This window comes from Pyrus communis, chromosome 10 (assembly GCF_963583255.1).
Source record: "Pyrus communis chromosome 10, drPyrComm1.1, whole genome shotgun sequence".
In the NCBI taxonomy this organism is placed as follows: Eukaryota; Viridiplantae; Streptophyta; class Magnoliopsida; order Rosales; family Rosaceae; genus Pyrus; species Pyrus communis.
In genome coordinates this window covers 497,072-524,668 of record NC_084812.1, presented here as the reverse complement: position 1 = coordinate 524,668, position 27,597 = coordinate 497,072, and the positions used below count along the sequence as shown (strand labels likewise).

Here is a 27,597-nt window from a genome sequence, read left to right as displayed (position 1 = left end):
AATAAAAAGGGCTATTTCTGAAAGCTACCATAACTTAAACGTGTTTTTTTCGCGGCAGAGAAAGAAGTCGACGAGAAGATGTAGCACCAATCTTAACCATACAATCTCTTTCAATGGTCAGGATGAAAACCCTAGTAAAAAGAGAAACAACACCAAAAGTAAGTAGTCTATAAGATTGAATTAGAAATCCCATGTGTTTATCATCCACGATTCGCTAAAATAAAGCAAATAATGTTGCGATTTCAACCAATGTATACATCTGAAAAAGGAAGAAACCGGAATGGAAACGGGCATAAACTAAAGGGCACTATGTTCTGGAATTTGACATGATTGAGACCAACGTTAATTAAACTGTCTTTGAGTCCTCTGGCTTGTGAAGAACTGGAAAACAGAACGCTCACAGGATCCGGAAATGGCAGCTGCAAGCACCGACAAAACAACAAACAGTAAGTGAAACAAAATACTACAGTTTGCTTGCAAAAAAAGAAAAACGGACCAGGTCCGTTAAGGATGTGTTGTTTTGTTTAGCAAAGCAAGCTTTAGGTTGGGCACAACATTCCAAGTAGCACCCGCCTCCCTAATAATGGTAGGCAATTTGTGACCAAAGGTTTCATAATCTCACCATCCAAATTAAGTCGACAATTTAACAATTTCCTGACCAAAGGTTTTCTATGATATCATTCTTAGATTGGATGCTAGACTTAGAAGAAGATTAATAGTAATTCAATGTTACTTGATGAACAACGGAAATTTACTGAAGAAGCCGTCAATTATATATTCTTTGGAGAACTTTTAAGACCCTCAATAGCACTAATACGAAATGTTAACCAATGCCCTCCCTAACAAAGAAGTTATGACAAGTAATGAAATCATGAATGCATTTAACGAAAGGAAAATGAAACGAAATGAAATGACACTTACCCGAGTAGACCCCTGCCTTGCCATGTTCTAGGTGTCATGGTTAAGTTGACTTGAGCACCTTGCCTTACAAGTATTACAGGTATCCCACGGCCCTGATTACCTTGAGCCTCAGAAGCAAGTTTCTGCAACAAATTATCGCCATTTTCCACACTACCAAATTTAACAATCTGATCTCCAAGCTGCAAACCATCCTCTGCTGCTGGTGATTCATCAGCTATCTCATCCACCAACGCAAAGGGTACGCTCACAATCACATCCACATCCATGGCATTGGTAGAACCAGTATGAACATTGGTTGAGGATGCAGATGCAACCAGGTCGACAACTGATGCGCTTTGGCCATCTGACATCCATCATCACAGAAACATTAGACAAAAATGCAGGTGTCACATATCTTGATAGATACACAGTACAAGATATATTTAGCTCCTATCTGGAAAGGCCGATAAATCCCAGAATTCTCACAGTGCACAGGCACTCCTTACTCAGTACTCACACACACAATACATATCAAAACACGAAACAGAATAAACCGTAGAAAATATAACTTTCCTACCAAAACGATAATATGCATGCCGGGTTTCAAAAACCAACCTGAATCTTTGAGTGATGATTGTTTCGGAGTAAGCCTTGCCGAATGCAGAACTTCTATATTTCGGTTCAATTTATCGGTAACCTCTTTGTGATCATTTCGCAATTCTGCAATTACAAGCAAGACCATAAAGAAATAACGAATACCAACATCAGAACCGCCATTACAAGGAATAAACAAAGCTCCCCAACCAACTTATAAGTGAAAAAACAATAATTTATTACGATTAATTAATTTAATATGCAATTTGTTCAAAAACAACAGTAAAATATCGAATTTTTACCAGCAAGACGACGCCTTTCCGCTCGCACAGCTGGGATGTCAATGTCTTCGCGAGGAAAACCCTACACATTCGAAGAGGACGGAACACCAAAAACCCTAAATCCCCAAATATTGTTAATTTATAAAAAAAAAAAAAAAAAGTAACTATATTAAAAATAAAAAAAAGATTGACCTCGGAGTCAAGGAGGTTGCCGGAGATTCCAGGGCCGCCGGGCTGAGTAAGAAGCTCGATGATAGCGTTCATCTCCGCCTCCAGGGCAGTCCTCTTCTCCATCAGGCCCATCGTCTCCCCCTTCAGATTCGTTCCCACCATTTTTTCCTTCTCTTCCCCTTTTTTTCTTTTCTTTTCTGTACTTAGGTTGAGACTGAGAGAACCAGAGAGAATAAAACCGGTGGCGGTCAGTCAAGGGTAATGTTGGTAAAATCAAATAAACGTTTCACGTGCTTGACACGTGCATCATTTCTAATTTGAAGATGAAAATTTTGGACTCACGAGAGTTTTCTAATCTTCGACCCTTTGTAAATTGATATGCACCACCATCGAATTTCAAACTGCAAACACCGAGAAACATTACACGCTTTATTACCACCACGCCAGCTACTTGTTTGTTAAATTTGGCTTACTTTTACTGATGTAAATTATATCTACAGCATATATAGAATAAAAATTTGAATCTAGCCTAACCTAGGCAATGACCTTATCCGACTACCTCAGGGTTGGCCCTGTCAATCCAAATAAAATGTTATCACGTCATTGTTTATTTTTCTATTTCAAGTTTCTATATGACAGGCATGTAAAAAACTATGTACTTAAATTATCGATAATTTGTACTTCTTACTAACTAATTATTTTTTGGCTTGGTTAGGGCAGGATCTAGATTTGGGTGAAATAACTTTCTTTTTATTCAATCGCTACAAGATCAACAATTCCATGAGCTTGAATTCTTTTACAACGAATGAGACCAATGTAGAGTAAGATAGGTCCCAACATACATAGAATATTACTTTCTTATGAAAGAAGTTCTGTGAATAATGTCATCTGAAGCAAATTTTTTGTGTTAATTAATATATTACAGTCTTCTGATTTCTAATCATATAGGTTTTGGTTAAATATAATATCAGATTTTTACCACCAGGTCCAATATTACTGTGAGAATGAAAGTGATGTTACTTAGAATTTGGGTGAGGATGTTTTTATAGCCGCACAAATTAAAATTGTCGCAACAAGGACAGCAGCATTGATTCTTGCTTATTTGATCCAAGCTTATTTAGGCGACTGACAGTTTCAAACCTGTAATGTATGGGTAAAAACTCAAACACTCTATCTATTAAGAAACTGGAACAAATTTACGTTTGCGTTGGAGAATAAAGATGGTTATTTTTTTACCAATATTAATAGTACGATTATTCTTGTCTTTAGAAAAATGAAAACCCTTTAGGATGGCTTAAACATCAAAAAAGTGGGAGAATTTCGTTCTTGATAGGAAGGACAAGACGTTTTATGGAGTTTGATTATCTCTCCTCCCATTTCATCTTCTCTTAGGTGTCCTTCTCTCTCTCTTTCCCTTTTTTTTCTCTCTAAAAGGCTACACTTGACGTGGTATAATCTTGAGCGTTCAAGTAGGAGAGCATTAGAAAAAAGGGTAAATGGGAGAATTTTTCGTACAACTAGTGATATATCTATTTGTGGTCATAACGAAAGATTCTAATATAAGAGTGAAATATATGAGAAAAATACTAATACGGCAATAAACTATTGTCGTACCAGAGAAATACCCATTTGAACTCTGGGTCACATGACCTAAAGTTTTGAGTTAAAAATGATTTTCCTTGGTTTGTATAGACGTAGTTTTCATAACATTACTAATATAAATGACACATTAATAATCGATAATATATCAATATGCTTATTTGATGATCGAACATGTCTCGTGATCAGATGATCTGACCATTTGTTAAATATGATTCTCTTAATTAGAAAAAGAGAAACCGGGCCTGGAGTCCAGCCCAACCATTTGGATAATCTCCATGGACCGGCATGCCTGATGTTGGAATTAAACCTAAGTCCAAAACATAAAATAAATCAGAAAAATTTAAAAAAAAAAAGGAAGTTTTAAAAAGTCCACGGTACTGTTCACTTTAATGAAAAAACACATTTTTATACTAAAAAGTTAATCCTGATATTATTCACTTTACTCTTTATTTTGTCCTTATCATTAAAACTCAAAGTTTTCAAGACATTTTCATTAGTTTTCTTAAAAAAAAAACCCTCAAAATCAAAATACATCTGAAAATTCCAAACATGGTTTTATCATCTAAAAGGAAAAGAATTCATATTTTTTGAAAAAAATGGGATAATTGTGGGATCACTAAATCTTTTACACCAATGTATCGTACTCTCTCAACCAGGTTATCATAAAAAAATACTGAAAAATCTTTTCGAAATGAGTTGAATTTCAACTATTCAAAATCGTCTATTTTTAAATCTCCATTTATAGATTATTTTTGCGAAGAAAACATAAATCAATCGGAAACAATTTGACCATTTAATTATCGGAATGAAACTTCACTGTTTCTTGTAGAAAAAATGTTCGTCAAATTTTTGAATTCAACTAGATGTCTCAAATATTTTCAATTTGACTAATATTTTGCAAGAAAGATTTATGAAGTGTAACTTAAAAAATAAACTGTTTAGATCGTTAAAATTCGATATAATGTGAACTCGACAAATATCTATTTTTTTTCTTTTTTTCTTTTAAGTACATAAATATTTTTACACTAAATCATCCGTTTTTAGAAAAATGAAAATTCCTTCCTGTAGAGGCCTCGATCGTCTAGACGCTGGCTCATTATAAATACAGAGGATTAGGCAACAGTTAAAAATGGTGACTGCCGTTGTAGTGTCCTTGGCATCTACACTTGTTGCCGTCGCTTCACCTTCGTCCTCTTCCTCCTTTTTGACGAAATTACGGTCTGCCCACAGTCTCCGACTTTCTTTTGCAGTTACACACCTGTGCTCTTGCAGAGGGAAGCTCATGGCTCACACTCTCGCTCGGGCCAATCTCGGCCTCACTCAACCTTCTGGCATCGACGCCTCTAAAGTATGTTTCTCTCATCGCTTTCCCAATCCAGTATATCTATGTTCGTCGATGGAAGGGTGTAATTTCGATCATTTTTTGGGGTTGGTTTGTATAAAATGATTTTTTGATAGGTGGGTTTGTGATTGTTTAGAGGTGTTGAGTGTTGTAATTGTTAGTTTTTTTTCATGTAATTTGATTAATTTGATGGATTTGGTGGGTTTATATCTGTAAAGATTCGATCTTTGTATGTGGGGTGATTGTATTTTTTGTTTATATACAATCAAAACGATATAAACAAAAAATATATGGATCATGTTGAATTTGATTGATTATATTGGATTCAGTTGTGGAAGAACTTGAATATGTTGAACTGATATGTGTGTTAATTCCTGGAAGATCTCTTTTGCCGCGAAAGAGCTCCATGCAGCAGAATGGAAAGGAGACCTACTTGCAGTGGGTGTCACGGAGAAAGATTTGGCGAAAGATGAGAACTCCAAGTTTCAAAATTCAGTATTGAAGAAGCTAGATTCCCATTTGGGTGGTCTATTGGCTGAAGCATCTTCTGAGGAAGACTTCACCGGAAAGTCTGGCCAGTCAACAGTTGTTAGGCTTCCGGGTCTTGGCTCGAAGAGGGTCGGCTTGTTTGGGCTTGGCCAATCTGCTTCGTCTACAGAGGCTTTCCAAGGTCTTGGTAAGGCAGCAGCAGCAGCAGCAAAGGCTGTTCAAGCCGGTGACATTGCTATTGTGCTTGCCTCTTCAGAGGGGATTTCTGCAAAATCTAATACTGCTTCTGCAATAGCTTCTGGTACTTTGGCCCAATATTTTCTTTATTCTAATTTGGTATTTGGTATTCTGATATGGTAATATACTAATAGTTGTGGTAAACATGTTGGAATGACTTGAATTACTGTAGGAACTGTGCTGGGGATATATGAAGATAATAGGTACAAATCAGAGTCAAAGAAATCAGTTCTAAAATCTGTTGACATTCTTGGTCTCGGAACTGGACCTGAAGTAGAGAAAAAGCTCAAGTATGCTGAAGATGTTACTTCTGGAATAATTTTTGGGAAAGAGCTAGTAAATTCACCTGCCAATGTTCTTACACCTGGTTCGTATGAGCTATTTTCTCGCAGTTGTTATCCTTTAATATCGATGTTATTTAGCCGGCACTTTCTTCATTTAGTTCATTGATCAGTTTCAGTAATGAAAATCTGGATTCTCTATAGTGTTTCCATTTAGCTGGCATATACTGGTATTTCCCAATTTTTCGTTCATCAGTCCCTGTTCATCTAGATATTTCCTATAATTGACTGTCTGCAATGTTTATTATGTCTCAGGGAAACTAGCTGAAGAGGCCTCAAAGATTGCTTCCACATACAGTGATGTTCTGTCTGCAAATATATTAAATGAAGAGCAATGCAAAGAACTGAAAATGGGTTCTTATTTGGCTGTTGCCGCAGCCTCAGCAAATCCTCCACATTTTATTCACTTGATTTACAAACCCCCTGGTGGACCTGCTAAGGTCAAATTAGGGTTGGTTGGTAAAGGACTGACCTTTGACAGGTGATTGCAAATGATTTAGAATGAACTTTTTGCTCCTAGTTCTTTTAGCTCTTGCAAAATAGAACTGTTTGGTTTAGCTGCCTGTAAATTTTGTGATATTACAATGTGTCTGTGGTAAAGGGTTTAGTTACTGAGTTTCATGGTGGGATGAAGTCTATATAGCAGTAAGTGTTAAGCAAGTCGTTCGTTTCCTCTCATACTGTGTACATCATTTTTTCTCTTTATCAATGAGCTGACTCTGTGTTGTTTGCTTTATCTTTTTATGTTATCAGCGGTGGCTACAACATCAAGACAGGGCCTGGCTGTTCGGTTGAACTCATGAAATTTGATATGGGAGGTTCAGCAGCCATATTAGGTGCAGCAAAAGCCATTGCTCAAATCAAACCGCCTGGTGTAGAGGTAAGTCATCGTGTTTTCCATGTTTCTATCGTTGGGAAAGATGTATGATTGATCTGTTGCAGTTTTAAGTGATGTACACGAGTATGGATCAATAATGGGTAGTGTGTGTGCAGGTTCATTTCATTGTTGCAGCTTGTGAGAATATGATAAGTGGAACAGGTATGAGGCCTGGAGACATTGTGACAGCATCAAATGGAAAGACAATTGAGGTATGTTTTCTGACTAATTGTTAAAATGTATTTAACATAACGTGAAGAATTATTTTACGCATTATCTTTGATTTGAGCAGATGTTTTCTAGTTGATGAGAGGTTTAACCGTCTAATTGATTCACTATATGCGAATCCATGTTTTTATGAACTAAAGTTCTATCTATTTGCTTCAATTTCTGCTGCAGGTCAATAACACTGATGCTGAAGGTAGACTTACTCTGGCAGACGCTTTGGTATATGCTTGTAACCAAGGTGTTGATAAGGTATTCATGTGGTGATGCATCATGGCTATGCATTTTGTATCTGTAATATCAGTGCTAGTTTTGTAACTATTAACTGGTCTTTCTTTCATAAGAATTGAGTTCTAGAACTGTGCAATTGTTGAAAAGCTTATTTGTTTGTACTTTCTTGATGTATGGTACATAACAATTTCTAGTACTGCTAACACTATCATATTATGCAGATTGTTGACCTGGCAACCTTAACGGGTGCTTGCGTAGTTGCTCTTGGACCCTCAATAGCAGGTATAAACATATTCTTACAAGCATTTAGTAAATGCTTAGTAATGCAAAGTCTCGTTTCTGCTGGGATAGGATTTCTGAAAGCTGTCATATCTGTTTACGTGATGTTAAAACTTTTCCTTTCAGGTGTCTTCACACCAAGTGATGACCTGGCGAAGGAGGTATTTGCAGCTTCAGAAATCAGTGGGGAGAAATTTTGGAGGTTGCCATTGGAGGAGAGTTATTGGGAGACAATGAAATCCGGAATAGCTGATATGCTCAACACCGGTGGTCGTGCAGGTGGTTCAATCAATGCTGCTCTCTTCTTGAAGCAGGTATATGATTGCATAGTTTTATTCTCGGTGTCTTCTGTGCTTCTTGCTTCACCACTGAAATAACTTGACATCCATTTCACCTTTTATTTTTCCGGTTAAGTGGAGGGCTAAAGCCCAAAAAACTACACTACGACGAATCTAGGACTGTCTTCTCCTTTGTTCCCATTGATGACAAAACCTGCCTTATTGTGTCCTGTTGTCTCACTTACTAATGACAATTTTTGCAACTATGCTTTTGCAGTTTGTGGACGAAAAGGTTCAGTGGATGCACATTGACATGGCCGGGCCTGTTTGGAATGACGAGAAACGCACTGCTACAGGGTTCGGTGTTTCCACTCTGGTGGAGTGGGTTCAGAAGAACTCTTCTTAGGTGGCTGAAGCATCCGTCGACATAAGCATCACCAGCCGAGGCAACCGAAGCATCTTGATGTGCCGCGAGTTGACTTTAGTTGATGAATAAAATGTGCAGGAAAAGAAATGGAGAGGGTTAATGGACCTAGCCGCCTAGGCATGGTCTTGTTCAAGTTTTTACCTTTTATCTTGTCTTTAGAACATTAAAAGTTTAAATAAAAAGAGAGAGCTTATGAGTAAAGTAGTCGTTTTCTCGGTGCCCTATAAGAAGAAAGATGAAAAAGTAAAGTCGTATTCAACAAGCTTGTAGTTTATGGCTGGTAGTTTATGTCTCGTTTGAATATGTTTTTAAAATAATTGAAAACGTTTTTAGATAAATTATTTTTAGGTTTCAAAAGCATTTAAAGTATTTTATGCAAAAAGCATCATAAGCACTTAAATTGCTTTTTTTTTTTTTAGGATTTACTTGCATCTTTATTAATGATTGGTTCTAAAAATATTTTCACCAAAAACGTTTTTAGTTATTTTAAAAATACATTCAAACGAGCTCTTAAATGGTCAAGAATGTTTATCCACCTTTAAGCTTTTTGATAATAAGTGTTGATATGAATGATTTGGATTTCTGAGCCTGCCTACTTTGGATGCAGTAAGGACAAAAATGAGAGGAAAAATAATAAAAAGAGTTTGAAAATTTTGAGTTTTAACGATAAAGACAAAATAAAAGGTAAAGTGAATAGTATCAAAATTGACTTTTTAGTGTAAAAATATGGTTTTTCGTTAAATTGAACAGTACCAAAAGCTTTTTGTTAAAGTTCCTAAAATGGGATTGGAATTTCCACTCACAATGAAGGGTTAGATACCATCGACAAGGTTGTATTTTGGTGTGGTGTTCAAACTCTCGAATGTAGTCTAGAAAGCGGGATCTGGAGAGGATCTCAATCCCTCTTAACCAATAAAGAATTTTTTTTAATAACTTGTATCAAATTCGGTTCATATTTCTTCAAATATAATTGTAAACACGCGATAAAGAAACTTTGGTAATATTACAGATCTTCTTTAATTTTTATAGGTATGATTGTATGACTACAACAACTTTCATATTGAATAAAAGCACATGAAATTTTTTATGGTTAAAAAAATATAAAAATCAAAATCTTATGATTATTAAGCTAAACATATCCTATACAAACATTCTAATCACCATAGAATTTGTGGGGAAATTTTTTTCTGTGAGTACTTGTAAAACATTTGACAAAATTTTCTCACGCTTCAGACACAATTGACTCTCTCTCCCCTCTCTCTCCTCTTCTTTTAATATTGGAGCTTCGTCATCTCTTAGGATCTGCTCCCCTGAGCTTACAAGAATGGAGTAAGCAAAGGAAATCTCATCTGCTCCCTTCTTTTTGGTGGAGCATGATGCAGCAACAAATATTGATCATGTAACAAATAAAAGAGCAGGCAGAGATTTGCACCTGAAGAACCAAAAAATGAGTGTTTCTTTGACAGTGATGGCCTTCAATCTTCACGAAGATCAGATGGAAGACAGTCCCTACTCGTGGGATAAGAGAAAGGATTTATGCATTAGCGTCATTACTAGCTATTCTCCTATGATTCTGTGTACCCAGCAAGGTAAATGTTTTCTTCAGCTTTCCTTTCATTTGCTGCGATTTTCACATGGATCTTGCTTGTTTTTTGGTTGTGATTTGATTGAAATGGTCATCTGGGTCTGTTTTTATTTGATTTTTGGAGCTGGGTTTTTGTTCTTTTGGGATTTAGTTTGGTTTCTCTGTTGAAATGTGTTGGGGGTGAGCTGGGTTTGCGGTGAGTGAGTTCTCTGGGGTGAAGGTTGATTGAATAGGGCAATGTTATTGGTGTGCTGGGTTTACATTTTTATGTTCAAAATGCTTGATTGTGTACTTAAAATTGAAATGTTAATAGTTGGTGTCTTTCTTGTTTCTGGAATTTGATTCTTTTATGTTCATTTTCTGCTTCAGGAGTTAAATCACAGTTGGATTATCTTCAGCAGTGCTTGCCAGGTAACTTTCTCTCCAAAACGTTAAATTTTTCGATTCTTCGAATTACAGCATCGGTATTTTGTCATATGGTTGAGGAAAGGCGCGTCTTAGTGCTCGCTTTCTTGAGTACATGTTTCGATTGTTTGTTTCTTATGAAGCATGGCTCATATCATGTTTCTTGTTGCTTAATTAAGAAAAGAATTGCAATTAAGTTGGTGAAGCTTTTCGCTATTTCACATCGATACAATGTTCTCTTTCTTGACAGTTTGACAAGAGGCATTATTATGTATCATACGCAAGATGCAATTACGTTGTCTGTCCCTTCCCGCTTTAATTGATTTTGTTTACCTACGACTTTCCATGTATAAAATGAAAGATACACGTCACTGTTTTTTCCATATTGAGATATTCTTGAAGAACGGTTTGCTGGCAAGCCTGGCATCGATCTTCATTATATAGAATGCAGTGGTCTTATGTCAATGCAATCTCCTTTCTCTCCTCTTATTTATTTCCACGTATGATTGGACTGGTATTATCATATTCGTTAGGTTATGATCAATTTGGAATATCAAGAAAAGGGCCGGAAGACACTGCTGATGAACATTGCACCATCTTCTATGACAAGGAGAAGGTGAAGTTCCCTTCTGTTTTTCGTGCCAGATGCCTTTTTTTGTCGAGAACTTGTGAACTTTGACCTTCTTTATGCCATTTTTTCATAAAATTAGGTGGAGATGCTTGAAGGTGGAACATTTTGGTTGTCAGAGTCACCTTCTGTTCCCGGAAGCATGTCATGGGGTTCTGAGGTTCCATGTATTGCAACATGGGTGATATCCTTACCAGTTTACTTTCATAAACTTAGATAATCTTCAACAACTGCTTTAACATTTCCATGAAAGAGCGCCGTATCATTTGTTATCTTGACATGATGTCCAGTGTCCACACATTTCAACTGAAAGGAGCTGAGCCACCTGGATTTTCCTTCCAGATAGTAAATACAAACATGGATGAGTTCAGTGCTCGTGCTCGTCGACGAAGTGCTTTGCTCACATGGCAGCACATAGCGTCCTTACCACCTGGCTTGCCAGTTGTATATTGTGGAGGTTTCAACACACAAAAGGAATCAACTACCGGCCGGTTTCTTTTGGGGAGATCAAGGTTCAGTTAACATGTGGATATTCAATTGTTTTTACATGTTGCAATTTTTCCATATTTTTTACCAGTCTCCATTTATGCAATAGCCCATAAGGTTGGGACTTAGGAATTATGGAATAGACAGGAAACTGTGATGCTTTTGCGAGCTGACAGATTTTTGTAAGGAGCATCCTTCATTTGTGCCTCTAGTTATAGTACTACTCCATCGGTGCAGAAATCTCGGACACCTCCTTCCTCTTGTCCTCGTTTTGATCCCCTTCCACTTTTGCAAACCCACCAGATCCCTTTTTCATTTATCCACCGGATATTTGTTTGGTGGATAGGATTTCAATTTAAAATTGGCAATATCGAAATCATCCTCCGTTAGATATAGTGTGAGACGAATTTACATGCTAGTCTCTCTCTGCTAGGAAGCTCACCAGATAGGTGGTGGATTTTCTCTAACAGCTTGTTCTTTTTAGTAAATCTTCTCCCTTGGCTTCCCTGCAGAGAGCACGGTGCAGTGGGGGATATGAGGGATGCATGGCCTAATGCTCGTGTGAGGAAAAATGCCTCTCTCATTCGCACTTTCCATGGATTTAAAGGTACCTGCTATACCACTGCTACTTTTAATGCTGCTCGTTGAGCATGATTTAATTTCATAGTACATGACGCTTTCAGGTGACAAACAAGGAGCTCTTGAATTCCTCAAGTTGATTTTCAGAGCGCTCTGCCTCTGCTGGGATCGACAAACACAGGATCTACATGTAGATTGGATTCTTTTTAGAGGTAGATCTCTTATCCCTGTCTTGTGTGAAGTGGTGAGTGATAACATTGATGGATATTACCCATCCTCTCACTATCCCATATTTGCCGAGTTTATGCTTCCTCGTACGGTGAGAATGATTGACCCGCCTGCTCCAGAGGAGAACTGATATGCATCTGTTTTGAACCGACACCTCCCCATTTTTCTCCTCCGATCACTGAAGGTCGTGTTCATAATTTTCGGGATTTAGACAGTCATTTAATGCACAATATTTTCTTTTGATAGCTATACCGAGTTCTTCAATTTACTCGATGGTGCATCGAAAGAGGTAGCAACAATTTTATTTCAAGTGTTTGACGTTTTGTACTGTTGCTTTACCCTCAAGTTTTATGGAATGGAATTTGATTGATTTTTTACGCTTCAAGCAAACTTTTGGTCAAGGTTCATAAAGAGAGTATATATTGTTAATTGTTTGTTTACAAAACAAGTAAACGAAAATTGTTTAAACTAAACAAGAGTTGAATGAAATCTACTCCGAATCTCTGTGTTTGGAGCTTGCGGATTCAGAGATCCAGACCACTCAATTTCAATCATATGGCTCCCATTAGCCCATCCCACTGACTTACTTCACAAACTTAAAATCTTGGGATGCTCCAAATATCTCTCTTGAACGGTCCGAATCTCTTGGTTCTTGGGTTCTGGATACAGAAATCTAGAGTGGATCTCATTTCGTTTTAGGGAAGTGATTTTCACACCTCTTTTGTTCCTAGCCATTAGATTGAGTAAATTAAACAGAATAACAGACATGCTTAAACATGGATGTGTGTGAGGTAAAAAAATATGTGTATTTATCACTTTCATTTCCTTTAATGTATCTATTACACGTATCTTAAAATTCAAACTATCTAATACTAATTAACAGATCGGTGAATAAAAATGCAGAAAAAGTTATAAATGACGGTTTCAAATATAAGCACAAAGTTACGACCAAACAAATTGAGAGTGATTTTAAACTCGAACGTTTCAACCAACACTTGCATGGTTTTTATTTTTTTATTTTTCAACTTGTAATCACCGTCAGTCCATCAGTCCGTCAGGCCGTCCGTGAAGTCCAAACCAATCCCCACCGCACATCGGACCCGCGAAAAATCCAACGGCGATGACAGGGATTTCAAATGACAGCCTCGTCTTGTAAATCCCAACAATCTGGTTTTAGAGAGAGAGAGAGCTTCTCGTTCTTCTCGTGTTTTTAAAGCAAACAAGAAACCAACCACTGAGTGATACATTCATTTGATACAATCTTACAAACGCTCTCACAGAGTCTCTGAATTGCACACAGAGAGAGAGAGAGAGAGAGTGGATCTAGATCTTGTGGGAAGAAGCCATGGCGAGAGGACCTCTCGCTTTTCAGCTATGGATCTCTGTGTGTCTTTTGCTCTTCTTTCATGCTCGCTGCTTCTACCTCCCGGGTGTCGCCCCTCAAGATTTTCAGCAGGTCAGCACCTTTAACTCTCTCTCTCTCTCTCTCTTTCTATATATATATGTGTGTGTATGTGTGTGTGTGTGTGTATGTATGTATATTTGTATATGATTAAACATCTGTGTATAATTGAATGTAATGTATGCCATGGCAATTTTTTGGTGCGTGTTCTTAGTTACAGACAGATCCGTATACAATTCGGCATTTGGGTGTTTACAATTTTGGATCTTTTGGCGAAAGATTTCATAAATTTACGATCTTGTGACTCGAGTCATTGAGATCTAAGTTCAAGTTGCTGCATTTCTGTATATTTTTGTAAATCTCTGTTGGTTTCTTATATTGCGTGAGATGCAGACTGCAATAATGCAATATCTACATGCACATTTGTCAAAATTTCTTGTTCTCTTTCGTTCGGTTAGTGTTAGAGCTTGTATTGTCGTTCAAATGTTAAGAAAAAAAATTTAATTTTCGGGGTAAAGGAAAATGCTAAGATGTGCTGAATAGCTTTGAGGTAGTGAAATATTTTCTCAACATTGCAATTGAGGAAGAAAAAAAATACGGTACGGATTTAGTAACGTATAGACGGCCTCGAAAGAAATCATTTAAGACATCTACAATAGGTGTAGTAGGTCTCCTTCGTCAGTGAACGAGCTTCGTGATTGAGATTGTTTGATGTCAACTAATACATGCGTTTTGCTATCTAATGGTGTTGTATTCACACTGTTTACCTTTGTGCGTGCAGGGAAATACCTTGAATGTGAAGGTGAACAAACTGACCTCTACAAAAACTCAACTTCCTTACTCATACTATTCCCTCCCATACTGTTCTCCGGAGCATATAGTAGACAGTGCAGAAAATCTTGGGGAAGTTCTTCGTGGTGATCGCATTGAAAACTCTCCTTACGAGGTAAAGTAGATTTTAAGAGATTACTGTTATGGTTATGTTGTCCTTCGCTTTGGTTATCGAGCAGCTATAATTTTATCTTTTTTTTTTTGTTGCAGTTCAACATGAGAGAACCAAAGATGTGCAGTGTTGTATGTCGTGTAGTTCTTAATGCAAAAACTGCAAAGGAGTTTAAGGAAAAGATAGATGATGAGTATCGGGTGAACATGTGAGTCGTGAATCCTGAATATCATGCATGTGAATCATATGCTCCCATGTGATGTGATGAACAATTGAGTTACGTTCTGATAAATTTTGTCAAACTACAGGATTCTGGATAATCTTCCTCTGGTTGTTCCTATACCACGGCTTGATCGGGAAAATGCCTTAGTGTATCAACATGGATTTCATGTTGGTCTTAGAGGACAATATGCTGGGGTAGCTGTTTGACCAATTATCATTCTTTGCATGATCTTAATTCTTTTGCTGACGTGCTTATAGAAGAGTGCTGAATTTCCCTTTTTCCTTTAAACATTTGCAGAACAAGGATGAAAAGCATTTTATCAACAATCACTTAACATTTACAGTCAAGTATCACAAGGATCCAATGACAGAATCTGCCAGGATTGTCGGATTTGAGGTGAAACCATTCAGGTATTATTTGTTATTCTTTTCTATCATAGGCTAATTAGTTTGTACCATCTCTTCTCTCCAATGAGAGTTCATACGTTCATATCTATATGATAGCGGACAATTTTGGTTAATGCAGTGTTAAGCATGAATATGAAGGTGAGTGGACTAACAAGACACGTTTAACGACCTGTGATCCCCATGCGAAGCGAACAGTTAGCAGCTCTGAATCTCCTCAGGAGGTTGAAGATAAAAAGGATATTATATTCACATATGATGTTGAGTTCCAGGTTGGTGCCCTTGCCATTTCCCAATAAATGACTTCTTTGTTTGCCGTTTTGAGTTGGGTTTCAGATTGGCGTTTGTTTAACCTTGTAGGAGAGTGATGTGAAGTGGGCATCCCGGTGGGACACATATCTTCTGATGGCTGATGATCAAATCCACTGGTTCTCAATTGTTAATTCTTTGATGATTGTTCTTTTCCTTTCCGGCATGGTTGCTATGATAATGTTGCGGACACTTTACCGGGATATCTCCAAATACAACCAACTAGAGACCCAAGAAGAAGCCCAAGAAGAGACAGGATGGAAACTGGTTCATGGGGATGTCTTCAGACCTCCAGTAAACTCAGATCTACTGTGTGTGTATGTTGGGACGGGTGTGCAGTTCTTTGGGATGATTCTCGTCACCATGCTCTTTGCAGTCCTTGGGTTTCTCTCCCCCTCAAACCGAGGTGGGCTGATGACTGCCATGCTGCTTCTCTGGGTCTTTATGGGCCTCTTTGCTGGATACTCTGCAGCCCGTCTATACAAGATGTTTAAGGGAACAGAATGGAAGAAAATCACTCTGAAAACAGCTTTCATGTTTCCTGCAACTCTCTTTGTCATTTTCTTCGTCTTGAATGCTCTTATCTGGGGCGAGAAATCCTCTGGGGCAGTTCCATTTGGAACCATGTTTGCGCTGGTATTCTTATGGTTTGGCATTTCAGTTCCACTTATCTTCGTTGGTGCATATGTGGGTTTTAGGAAGCCGTCGATTGAGGATCCTGTGAAAACCAACAAGATCCCTAGGCAAGTCCCGGAACAGGCATGGTACATGCATCCAGCCTTCTCTATCCTAATTGGAGGCATACTCCCGTTTGGGGCCGTCTTTATCGAGCTCTTCTTCATCCTTACATCGATATGGTTGCATCAATTTTATTACATATTTGGATTCCTTTTCATCGTCTTCATTATCCTCATCATCACATGTGCCGAGATCACAATTGTTCTCTGCTACTTCCAGTTGTGCAGTGAAGACTACCTTTGGTGGTGGAGGTCGTATTTGACCTCAGGCACCTCAGCGCTCTACCTTTTCCTCTACGCTGCCTTCTACTTCTTCACTAAGCTTGACATTAAGAAGCCAGTTTCTGGAGCCTTGTATTTCGGGTATATGCTGATTGCTTCTTATTCCTTCTTCGTGCTGACTGGTACAATCGGTTTCTATGCATGCTTCTGGTTTACTAGGCTCATCTATTCGTCAGTGAAGATTGACTGATTCGTAGTCCCAATCTGAAGGAAACGATTCTTTTGTTTTTCCACGATGATGATGTCCTCGTGGAGCGACCAACTGGGTTCGATTTTGAATATCAAAGTCGTAGAAATTCTTGTTCCTAGCCTTTCTCTATACAGGTCATTTTTTAAGCTGCTCTTTTTGTTTATTTGTTCTTCTACCATCGTGTTCTTTCCGTTCCATACGATAACACTTGAGAAAATTGCAAGCAATCTCCGTGCCGTCGTCGATGGTTCATCGCTGATTGCAGGAATGAAAATAGAATTCCTGTATGTATCATTGGTACTGCTTTTTTTTATTCTGTTTTCTTGTCAAACACATATTTGGAAACAATATAGCTTAACATCTCTTCTGTGATTAAAAGTAGAACAAACTGTGAACTCGAAAATCGTTCCGTGGCAAAAGATAAAAGGCGACGCATAACTTTCCAACCATCCGTCAATGGAAAGCATCAAACATACAATTTTAACATTTCATCAAGTTCCAACCTGGAATTGTGTGTATTACATGGTTTGTAACAACCTTGTACCAGTCATATAATACATCACAAATTAATCAGCGCCTTCAGCGCTAAAATCGGGCTCCGGAGGCTTTTGTAATTTGACTAATTCTCGAGCACTCTTCAAATTCCTGTTCCGGTGAACACCACGAAGTGCGTTTGCAGCAAACCTAGAAGCTAAAATGGTGGCACCAATACTATACGAACCTCCAGCATTGCTGCGGGCACCTCCCAAGGCTTCCGCTTCCTCTTCCTTACGACGAAGCTCCAAGATTTTCCTCTTGGAATAGCGGCGCCATGCTGCTTGGATAAAGCAAGCAGCCCAGGTCCGCCACTGTTGTGAGTAGAAACGGAAGGTGTGCTGAACCTGTCTACTGTGAAGGCGCCTAAACTGACTGGCAACAAATTTCAACTCTTCGGCTACAAGGGCAAAAGCCTCAACCTCTGTTAAAGCCTTTACCGTCCGAGTAGATGATGGGAGGTTAGCACCAGATTTGGGATCCAGTGCCCAAGTAAGAAGCTCCTCACCACAGAAATCGCCTTCCTTCAATAAACTGCGGTTAAAAAACCCACTCCTACCACCATCTGTTGTTACGCTCTCAAGGCGACCACGTATGATGAAAAGCATCTCGTCAACTGGATCTCCTTCCCGAACTATGTAAGTACTCTCTGTGAATAAACTTGGTTTCAGTCTCTCACAAATGGCATCAAGCAACCTCTCGTCCATATTCTCAAACAGTGGAACCTGCGATGACCAGCAAAGTGAAATTTATCAAATGATTCATGGTGGGAGGACCAACCAACAAGTATGAAAGTAATTACCACTAGAAATATACACAAAGAATGAAAGAATTACTAATCGTACCCTCCTCACTAATGCCAAACAGAGGTGCCGCTTGATATCTCTCCTGAGATCCTTTGGTAGACTCTGAACTAAACTCTGCTCGTCCACGCCACGTGTTTCCAACCACTTATATTGATCATATCGCCTGACGCGTTCCCTAAGGTCTTGTGGGAGCAAGCGGTGATGCATCCACTGCTCTGAATCACGTCTTTTGACCCTCATCTCCTCAAGTCGAATAGTAAGAGATTGAAGATAGGTCTGTAACAATACCATAACACCAGAATATTAGCAATATCAGATAATATTCTGCTTTTCACGCTATATTATAAGCATCAACTGTTGCTCCCAAGTTTACCTGCATGTTTCCTATCAAAAGTGCAAAGAGGATCAGTCCAAATATAGCCAGTGCTATGGAAAATATAACTTCTCCAGGATAGGTGCTGGTTGCAAGACCCTGGCCAAGTGTACTGTATAAAGAAGCCAAAGAAAATGCTGTTAAAAGCTAAAACTTTAAAGCCCCCAAGAGGTGCAATGGACGGAGGAACAAGACTGGCAGTAACTATTTTTTGGTTTTCTAACATTACATAAAACCACCACATAAAACATATTGAACTTTATGACTAGGATCAGGAACGTTGGTTATTTCAAATGACATCAGTACCTTAAATTCTGTAGTCCCCACCACAAACAGTAACAGTATTTGACGATGAACTTATTGGATGAAACAACCCCAGATGATAAAGCCGAATTGTAGATTCCAAAATCAAAGAACGTATTCTGGTCATCTGCCGTGCATTTTGATAAGATGGTTTCGGTAACATTGGACCGAGTTGCAATGTATTGGTTCCCGCAGTACAAGATTTTTTTATCACATGATTTTCCAATTTCAGTACAAGCCTTCTGCCAACATGTGTCATTGCGTTCTAAGGCTAACAAATACCAAAATGCCCCAACTATCTGCAAAGATAATAATTGCCCCCAAAGAAAAGTATGACTTCCATGTTAATGGATGACGATTAATAACCTTCAGAGGGAAATAATCAAATATTCATACACAAAGAAAAAAAAAAGGTTGAATAACATAAAGCAAGAAAACAAAGAAAAAAAAGCAGTCAAGAGTAGGAACAAAATAGGTACTCACATGACTAGCGAGCATATATAATAGCAAATAGTATGCAGCGCCTTCCCAAGCAGTTTCAGCAAAGACGCCAGCTGTTCTTTTCAGTTCTGAAGTCAAAGGATGGACTCGAAGAAGTCTGGGAATATACTGAAATAAAACTATGAAAAGCAAAGCCTGTTTTGTAGCAAGCACATCTGAACTTTTGGACCTCTGAAGAAACCTCCAAACAACAATCTGCACCAATTACAGCCTTTTAGTTTTGCATAGAAGAAAATATAGGCTTACAGTTACCAGTTTCGTTTCAGCGTATTTTTCAGATCTTCTACTAAATAAATGAAATATGCCAATAATTAACGATACATAGACACCAAAGGGCAAAACAAAATAAGAGCAAAAGTATAAGAAAGAGGTATAGCCACGTGGAATAATTTAGGGAAACACACTCTTACCTGTGGTAGGGGTAGCACTGAAAGAAAATCAATGATGAAATAACTTCGTAAGTATCGCTTGGCTATTCGTGCTGGATCAATCACCAGTTCACCTCTTCCAAAAACCCGAGAAGATGGAGCAATGTAAGCTGTCCTGAACTGGAGAGCCATGTGAATAAGATAGAAAGCATCAACAATCATCCGCAATGTGGTCGCTATGATAGCCAACCTTCGATCTATGCCAAGACATGTTGATGAAGTATTGATGACTGGAAGATAGAAAAACAGAGGGTCCACAGATACAGCCAGAATACATGAGATGACAAAAAATTTATTCCACAGCAGAAGAAATTTGTCCTGAGGATCATATATCTTCTTGTCTGACCCCTTAAGATCTTCAGAGAATACTGCACGAGAGATCCCAAATCCAAGTGATCGGCCAATTGACTTAAGTCCTTCAGACCCCTTTTTCATTCCTCTTTTAAAAGATGTATCCCTCGCAGGAGCAGTCCTTGTTAGTTCAATATTAAACCCACAACTTCTACCTCCTGAATCAGAAGGTGATGATAATCTACAGTCCAGGTCATCTAACCTAGAAAATCAATAAAAAATTGCCGATAAGCACAACATTCGTTGCCATTTTACCAGATGACCCAAATCTAGTTTCAACATAAACGTTCAGCTTTTCATCATCAAAAAGGAAGCATGAGATACTGACCAGGAACTATAATATTATCTTCATTCATTCATACATAATGAAACATGAATCAAAATTAATATATAGAAATACTTATAAACAAAAACAATCTACTTGAAACAATTTTTCTAATTTAGACAACTTGCTATCTACTTATTGGATTTCAAGACTACATACTTCCTAAAACTTTGGCAGATATGATGTCTCAACTAGTCATACGGAAGTGTAACAGATCATTGTCCATAACTAGAATCAGATCTTCATATTTGGCGTCGATGCCCTGAAAAAAAATTGCAAACTTTGACAAAGAAAAGTCACATTTTGTACCTAACAAACTTGTCCCTCTGGCCTCCCAAGTACTGTGACTTGTTGTAACCACAATCCAACATTTTACCATATCAAACACATCAATTCCACCTGCATAACAAAAATAATATCCAAATTAAATGCAAAGCGATGAGCATCAAAGTCATCATGTTCAGGTCCATGTGGCTGAGCTATCTCGCATCTGACAGGATTGGCATTATCAACACCAACCAGATGGGAAGTACGAATCTATAATAATTCCTAATTTCGAATAACACTTTCCCACCAAGTGCTCAACCAATTTCATTAACCTAATAATGCTAAAAAGATAAGAATCTGGTTTACAGTAAACTGAATGTTTTATCGCTAAGATGTAACCAAAAAAATGCTAGTTATATAACTCAGATCCCTATAATAGTCAACAGTGCATAAACTAAGCAGTCAAAACAGTTTTCAGTTCAGATTCTCGATAATCAATTCTGCGATTCGGATACAAAATTTTCACCATTCTCTAATCTGTTTTCCTTTGTTTTGTGAGTCTTAAACAGTTTTCAGTTCAGATTATCCAACAGCCGGATCTCTAAGAAATTCTCAATCATGTAAAGCCAAGTTCTTCCAATTCAGGGAAAATCCAAGACAACCATAGATTTCCAAAAACCACTGTTTCCTGACGCTGGCCAAATTAATTAAGAAATCCATCAGAAACCAATTAATAAAGAAACCCCTCAAAAAAAATTAAACCAAAACAAAAGCAACAAACTTGATTAAGCACAGTGGAAAAAGAACTGAAATTTCCCTTAAGACATGCAATTAAATTACAATAATTTCATATTTTGACAGAAACTTCCCTCGATTAATGGAAGAAGAAGAACCCATGTAGTATAATTGATCATCTGTGCAGAAATTATCAAAGCATATAAGATTGGGGGGAGAGAGAGAGAGAGAGAGAGAGAGAGAAGCAACTCACAGTAAAACCAGGAGGAGTCAAATTCTTATTCCGTTGCTTGCCGCCAGCGACGGGCAGAGAGACTACGGGTATATGTAACAACTGGGTGTCGAGCACAACGGAAGGAGGAGGATGTCACGAAGGGGGGGGAGAGAGAGAGAGAGAGAGAGAGTACTTTACCGGAATTGAAAAGGGAGAAAACGAAGAAAGAAAGTCAATGCTGTTACTGAGCACTGACAGCAGCTCAACTAGCAAAACCCCATTGTCCCTTATTTTTTCATTTTTTTTAGAATTTAATAGATTTTAATCTCAAAAACTTTTTTATTTAGAATTTAATAAATTTTAATCTCAAAAACTTTTTAGCCAACGGGGTAGGAAATTGTTATTAACATTCTAAAAATTTCATTCTACACTCCTCATTAGTGTATTTTTCTTTCTAATTATAGAAAGTTTGAAGTGCTAAATGAGATTTTAAGAGTGTTAATAACAATTCCCTTATATTAACTCCTTATCTTAACCAGTGACAATCCAACAGAATCCTCTCCAGATCCTTTTGGTAAGGATCCTGAAGATTATTGAATCGTGTCCATTCATCGTACACTGTGCAGTCAGTTTTTGTCAAGTATTGTTTATATTTATTTTTAAATAAAAATATTTAAAATGATTTATGATCGCACGATGTACGATGAACAAACACAATTCACAAATTCTCAAGATCCTCACAAAGAGGATCCGGCCTCACTGACAATGACAATCAATAAAATTAGTTACTGTAAACTCCGTAAATCATTTTGGTCTTATTAAGTGGAATGATCAGTTTGACAAAAATAATTGTAAAAAAATGATCATGTGAAAGTGAAAGACAAAATATTTTTCTTTGCAATTATATTCTTAGCAGCATCCACGACACCTATCCAAATTCAAAGATGTACAATATAAATATAAGAACATAATATAACATCGAGCTCAATGGGATTGGCATTCAGATTATCAACGTGGGAGGATATTTCCCTCCAAAGAAAATAAACAGTTGAAGCCTACACTGCTCAAAAACTCCTAAGACCCGGGGTCCGGCCAACCGTTCGCTTCTTTGTGGCTGTTGGGATGCAGATGTTTACTGTAGGCCGCGGCGCTTGCAAGTTTGAAAGTATGGGACGGACAGCCTCAGGCAAAGAGACGTTCCATGCTCGATCGCTTCAGATTCAGATGCAGTTTTATTGTCCTCTATCATCAGCTATCCACATCCTAACAATGAAACAGAAACACACAAGTACCAAAAACATGTTAAGTTCAATGGATTTTCTACTATGTTGCACCGGAGAATAATAGAATTTTCGTTAGTTCAAATCTGTACAAGAGACCAAGCATGTTTTTAATATTTAGACTGAAGCAAAGCCCGAACAGCATCAAGTGCAAGATCATTAAACCATTATTGCAATGTGAACAAGAACCTAATCGGACTCCAAAATTAGACGAAACCATCCACATGTACGCTAAAATTTCTAGGATGCTGTCTCCCAAAAGAGAAATACAATTTTCTGATTTTTTCTGTACTAGAGCCAAGTCTAAACAGGCAACAATCAAACTTAAATATAGTCTGAGATGGATCTTATAAGCTTTGCCATGAGAATATATTGAAGTAATTAATAAGCAAAGAAGCAACTCCACAAATGATTCATACCTTTCAGACTATGTTTCTTCAATCCCACAAAAAGGACCAAGTATCGAACCATAGAAACCAAAAAGAACAAATGGCAGTCAATAGATCAGCCTTGACGATCAAGTGCACCAGCGATTACGTTTCTAGTTTCACTACACAGTGCTTCTGTATCATTTCCTTCTATAGGTTTATGAATAATGACTTTAACAGCTCCAGTATTCAAGATATCCTCCCTTCCCGGAGGCATGATTTTTCCAGTTCCTATAAGGGTAATGGGCACTACTGGTACCTTGGTTTTCGCTGCAACACTGAAGGCACCTCTCTGCATGTCAACAAGAACAAGAAACTGTATATCAGAAAATCCCAATATATATTTAGAGGAGAAGGGAGGAAGAGCGTCGTAGGAATAAATTATACAGATGGAGCAACGATTACAGGTTCCAATTAAAAAACTTTCTCACAACTAAATAATCATCCAAAAGAACAAGGAATCCCAAAAGATCTCACCTTGAAAGCACCTAATTTTCCATCTTTGCTGCGTGTCCCCTCAGGAAAGAAAAAGACAGAAGCCCCCTTCTTAATAAGCTCTATGCAACGCTTAAGGCATTCCTACAGGCAAAAGCAAAGAGAACTTTAAAACGATAGTTTAGATAATGACCATATTTGTATAGATGACTACAAAGGAAAGGGAGTACCAATTGGCTTTTGCTGTCCATGCGCTTTAAGGGAATTACACCCATCAGAAACATGGCCCACCCAATAACGGGATAGAGAAATATGCTAGTCTTGCTGATAAACTTAAAGGGTCGCCCAATTGTGAAAAGAACATAGATGTCTAAAAAGCTCTGGTGGTTGGAAACATACACAGCAGGAGTATCCGGAGAAGGCAAATTCTCCAGTCCCTCATACTTGATCCTAACAAATGGTGTAACAGTAGCAGTGGCCCAAACCTTGGCAATAAAAATATGAGCTTTTCTTTTGTACCGATCCAACAACAGAACAAGAGGATGGAGTATCAGCATCAGCACAAAGAGATAAATGGCATTGAAAGAAGTAACGGCAAAAAAGCCAATCCCCCTCAGTTTTGAGACCATGTTTAGTTCTGCACTTTAGAGAAAAAACAATGCGTAAGCCAGTTAGATTTGTAATGCTGCTAAAGAAGGGGTTTATAACAGAAAAATGCTAGTTAGAGAAACCTGGAAATGGATAGTCGGCACCAGCAGCAGATCGTACAACTGTATACCTGGTCAACCTATGCTGTTTATGCAATCTAATATCATAACATGATTTTCCAAACTTCTCTTTTGCATCAAAGTCACACCACGACAATCCACCATTCTGCCTTCGAATGCAAAACACTCTATGATGAGCCGCTGAGTAAGGAAAACAAAAGAGGCATGAGATATTATAGTCCATATAGTTCAATTACGCATAAAGGTACATTGCTTATAAGACAGCACCCAATCACGCATGACATATTATACCAAGATAGCCTAACTTACAATGACTTAAAATTCCCGAAATGGGCCATCTTTGAGGAGAGCACCCAATAGAGAGTCCCTTATAAGCGAACAGCTGCATTACAAAGAAAAATGTCAGAGCAGTTACAACAGAAATGACTGGCAATATTACGCTACGGGATTAAATTAAACAAAGTGAAAGGCTTTATTCTGCATCAATACACCAAATGGTTTACAACAGTTGTGATGAAGGAAAGCCTAGCCTGCTGAACTGGCCTGTTCATGCACATTATATACACAGCCAAGATTGACGCACATTCAGTGATTCACCGTCATTTGCCTACAACCACCTAAATGTCGAATCCAATGATCAATCACAACAAGCAAGCTAGTTTTGAGATCACAAAATTTTCAGCTAGTTCCATAGCTGCACTCTTGAGCACCATTTTCTTCATACGAAATTAGGATTGAAAGGCGCTTAATCATCAAACTACTGATTTCCGAACATAATTAAAGAATAAAAATTTATATTTTCCCATCAAAACAAACAGGATGAAATTGTCAAATCATCCATATACTAACTTCCCAACATAATCAAAGATTACAAATTTATCTTTTCCAATAAAAAAAAGGGACGGGAATCAAAGAAAAACAGCTAGAAAAAATGGGATAAATTCAGAAATGAAAGAATTACCGGCGAAAAAGAAGACGTTGAGGGAAGCCTCGATTGTCTGTGACCTGATACGTGGAAGTAACCATACATGTTAGCTCAAGTTTTTGACTTTCTTCAGCAAAACCAAAAAAAAACCCAGAGAGAGAAAGAGGGTAATTACAGAGAAGAGCAGGGGAAGGTTGAAAAGCGACTTCCATGGAGGCTCAAAGAAAGGATTTTCCGAGAGCTGAGTATCTCGGTGACTGTACGGGGATTAGGGGTTATAGTTTGGGACGCACGTGAGTCACGTGGACTCAGAAATTCAAGGCATATATGATTATATTATCGTTGCGGAGAGATTTTTCATTTTAGAAAAAGTTTAAGATTTCCTCCACAACTACAAGGCATATAGTATTTTAACACAAATTCAAGGCATATAGTATTTTAGAAAAAGTTTTCCTCCAATTGTATAATAATATGTGGTGTTCCATTTCGTATTCCGGCAAGCTGAAAAATCTCTCCTACTTTCCGATCTAATCCGACTCCCAAAATCCATTTTAGACTAGGGTTGCTGATTACGAAAACTTTGATAATCTGCATAGGATTGGGCATGACTAAAATACATGATTCATGTGTTTATAAGAAATTTCATATTGAGAGAATTCTTGGATTCAGATGACCAGACATAATAACTGATTGAATCTAAATAAAAACATTTGACCCAACCCTATTCTTGTATTTTGGCCCCACCTACTCGAGACAGGCCACACTTTATGTGTCTCAACCACAAGGCCATGTGGTTGAGTCATTCAGACTGAATAATGGTACCAATTTTTCTCAATAAACACTATCAATGTTGGTTATAGCGTGCTTTGAGCAAATTAATAATTAAAATTTATAACCGCTGAATTCTTAGTCATTAAATTCTTAACTAAAAATTTAATAACCATGAATCTCGATATATGCTATATGTCAGTTCATTCTACACATTTTTATTTTCTCATGCACATGAATACATAGTTACAAGAACAACATTGACCTTGAAGGCTTGAAACCTGCAACATCTTATTTGTTCTTAACTAGTCACATAAAGCATCACAACAAAGACTTTTCCTTTCAAAAAATGAAAAAGAAGCCATCCACAAATAAATGTATATGAGACAGGAGGGGAGTCCGTCAGGTAGTCGATAGTCGTTAGTCAACATTCTGTTTTCACATTAAATCTCTATGAAATAAATGTATATAAGGCAGGGAAATATAAATCTTCTTGTTGTAAGAAAAAAAGAATGAAAGAAAATAGGAGTTGTCAGTTATGGAACTGAGAACTGGTGATCTATTTGCGGGGGTGAGTGTTGTCATGATGGGCGGTTCCGGACACAACTTTGGCAACGTCCAACGCAGTTGCCTCCGGCTTCTTCTTGCTGTACAAGGTGAAGTAACCGATGGTGACAACAACGGCAAAGCCTCCGATCGCCATTTTCATCGGGCAGAAGGGGGCGCTCTTAGACTGATGGAGTATCTCCGATGAATGCTGTGCTGGAGAATGACCCTTCATTTGATGTGCCATGACTTCGAGTTTCCTCTAGCTTTCGTTTTCCTCGTTTGAACAAAGACTCTGCTGTCCCGGGGTTTCTCTGTCTCTCTATGTTTTGTTCAACTGTCTGTCTGCGTGCTGAGGTGGTTATGTATGCTTGTAGACAGAATAAAGTGGGGATCTGAAAGAAATAGAATGCATACATGTGTAACAAGTTAGGGTGTCCAACCGTTTTTCAAGCAGCAGTAATAGGATTGTTCTCTGTCTGTGGTTTTTATTACCACTAATCACTTTTTAAGGGTCAACTAATTGACCCGTCCAACGACGCGAAAAATGCTAAATGTGTCAAAATTTTCATTCCAAATATCCGCACCTTACGATCCATAGCTATCTTCCCTGAATTTAGGATAGCTCAAGAAAGGGAGTGATTGCACTTGCAGCACTATCCCTTCGCGCTGTCGGTACAATTGCACCATACCATGCACAAGGGACCAAAGCAAAGCAATACAATGAACTAAGATCCCAAAAGACGGAACAATAAACTGCATAGCAGCATTGATGGATAGAGGAACACAGCAGCCGTACGAGAAAACCAGAAAATTGACCTTAAAAAGCAGAGCTGGGAGGCTATAGAAAACCCGACAAGTATAGAGTAAAACACTGCAGTGCTGCTGTATGCAGCATCCCAAGAGAACCAAGCCACAGAAAAACTGTAAGGGTGAACAGACAATCAAACCAGAAACAATGCTGCATTCCTGAAA

General features: G+C 38.0%; 6 protein-coding genes across 7 annotated transcripts; 3 read left to right on the top strand and 3 right to left on the bottom strand.

Annotated features, from left to right (window-relative positions):
- Positions 1 to 159: 159 nt before the first annotated feature.
- On the bottom strand, positions 160 to 2,174 carry LOC137748660 (uncharacterized). Its single transcript, XM_068488829.1, has 5 exons — positions 1,968 to 2,174; positions 1,797 to 1,857; positions 1,516 to 1,620; positions 922 to 1,264; positions 160 to 419 (listed from the first exon to the last, which is right to left on the bottom strand). Exons 1-5 carry the CDS (start codon positions 2,106 to 2,108, stop codon positions 398 to 400), a joined length of 672 nt encoding a protein of 223 aa, XP_068344930.1. The 5' UTR covers positions 2,109 to 2,174; the 3' UTR covers positions 160 to 397.
- Positions 2,175 to 4,669: 2,495 nt separating this feature from the next.
- Positions 4,670 to 8,475, top strand: LOC137747492 (leucine aminopeptidase 1-like). Its single transcript, XM_068487614.1, has 10 exons — positions 4,670 to 4,896; positions 5,272 to 5,680; positions 5,789 to 5,983; positions 6,213 to 6,438; positions 6,711 to 6,837; positions 6,951 to 7,046; positions 7,234 to 7,311; positions 7,512 to 7,572; positions 7,696 to 7,883; positions 8,125 to 8,475. The coding sequence occupies exons 1-10, from the start codon at positions 4,678 to 4,680 to the stop codon at positions 8,251 to 8,253; spliced, it is 1,728 nt and encodes a 575-aa protein (XP_068343715.1). The 5' UTR covers positions 4,670 to 4,677; the 3' UTR covers positions 8,254 to 8,475.
- A 1,021-nt stretch (positions 8,476 to 9,496) lies between these two features.
- Positions 9,497 to 12,566, top strand: LOC137748766 (uncharacterized). Its single transcript, XM_068488947.1, has 7 exons — positions 9,497 to 9,863; positions 10,229 to 10,270; positions 10,798 to 10,880; positions 10,975 to 11,077; positions 11,191 to 11,404; positions 11,891 to 11,985; positions 12,062 to 12,566. Exons 1-7 carry the CDS (start codon positions 9,722 to 9,724, stop codon positions 12,313 to 12,315), a joined length of 933 nt encoding a protein of 310 aa, XP_068345048.1. The 5' UTR covers positions 9,497 to 9,721; the 3' UTR covers positions 12,316 to 12,566.
- A 606-nt stretch (positions 12,567 to 13,172) lies between these two features.
- Positions 13,173 to 17,048, top strand: LOC137746766 (transmembrane 9 superfamily member 10-like). The gene is made up of 7 exons (XM_068486772.1): positions 13,173 to 13,641; positions 14,369 to 14,533; positions 14,629 to 14,738; positions 14,839 to 14,947; positions 15,051 to 15,163; positions 15,279 to 15,429; positions 15,518 to 17,048. The coding sequence occupies exons 1-7, from the start codon at positions 13,531 to 13,533 to the stop codon at positions 16,673 to 16,675; spliced, it is 1,917 nt and encodes a 638-aa protein (XP_068342873.1). The 5' UTR covers positions 13,173 to 13,530; the 3' UTR covers positions 16,676 to 17,048.
- A 42-nt stretch (positions 17,049 to 17,090) lies between these two features.
- LOC137746765 (probable cyclic nucleotide-gated ion channel 5) lies at positions 17,091 to 21,735 on the bottom strand. 2 transcript variants are annotated; one of them, XM_068486770.1, is made up of 8 exons: positions 21,552 to 21,735; positions 20,606 to 20,695; positions 19,603 to 20,173; positions 19,175 to 19,387; positions 18,695 to 18,990; positions 18,389 to 18,500; positions 18,055 to 18,291; positions 17,091 to 17,934 (listed from the first exon to the last, which is right to left on the bottom strand). In XM_068486770.1, exons 2-8 carry the CDS (start codon positions 20,665 to 20,667, stop codon positions 17,242 to 17,244), a joined length of 2,184 nt encoding a protein of 727 aa, XP_068342871.1. In that variant the 5' UTR covers positions 20,668 to 20,695; positions 21,552 to 21,735; the 3' UTR covers positions 17,091 to 17,241. The 2 variants fall into 2 exon arrangements, with proteins under 2 accessions (XP_068342871.1, XP_068342872.1); XM_068486771.1 differs by lacking the exon at positions 20,606 to 20,695.
- A 645-nt stretch (positions 21,736 to 22,380) lies between these two features.
- On the bottom strand, positions 22,381 to 25,605 carry LOC137748585 (1-acyl-sn-glycerol-3-phosphate acyltransferase BAT2, chloroplastic-like). The gene is made up of 8 exons (XM_068488752.1): positions 25,484 to 25,605; positions 25,345 to 25,388; positions 24,693 to 24,765; positions 24,387 to 24,563; positions 23,886 to 24,292; positions 23,698 to 23,799; positions 23,212 to 23,512; positions 22,381 to 22,775 (listed from the first exon to the last, which is right to left on the bottom strand). The coding sequence occupies exons 1-7, from the start codon at positions 25,518 to 25,520 to the stop codon at positions 23,297 to 23,299; spliced, it is 1,056 nt and encodes a 351-aa protein (XP_068344853.1). The 5' UTR covers positions 25,521 to 25,605; the 3' UTR covers positions 22,381 to 22,775; positions 23,212 to 23,296.
- Between the last annotated feature and the right edge of the window lie 1,992 nt (positions 25,606 to 27,597).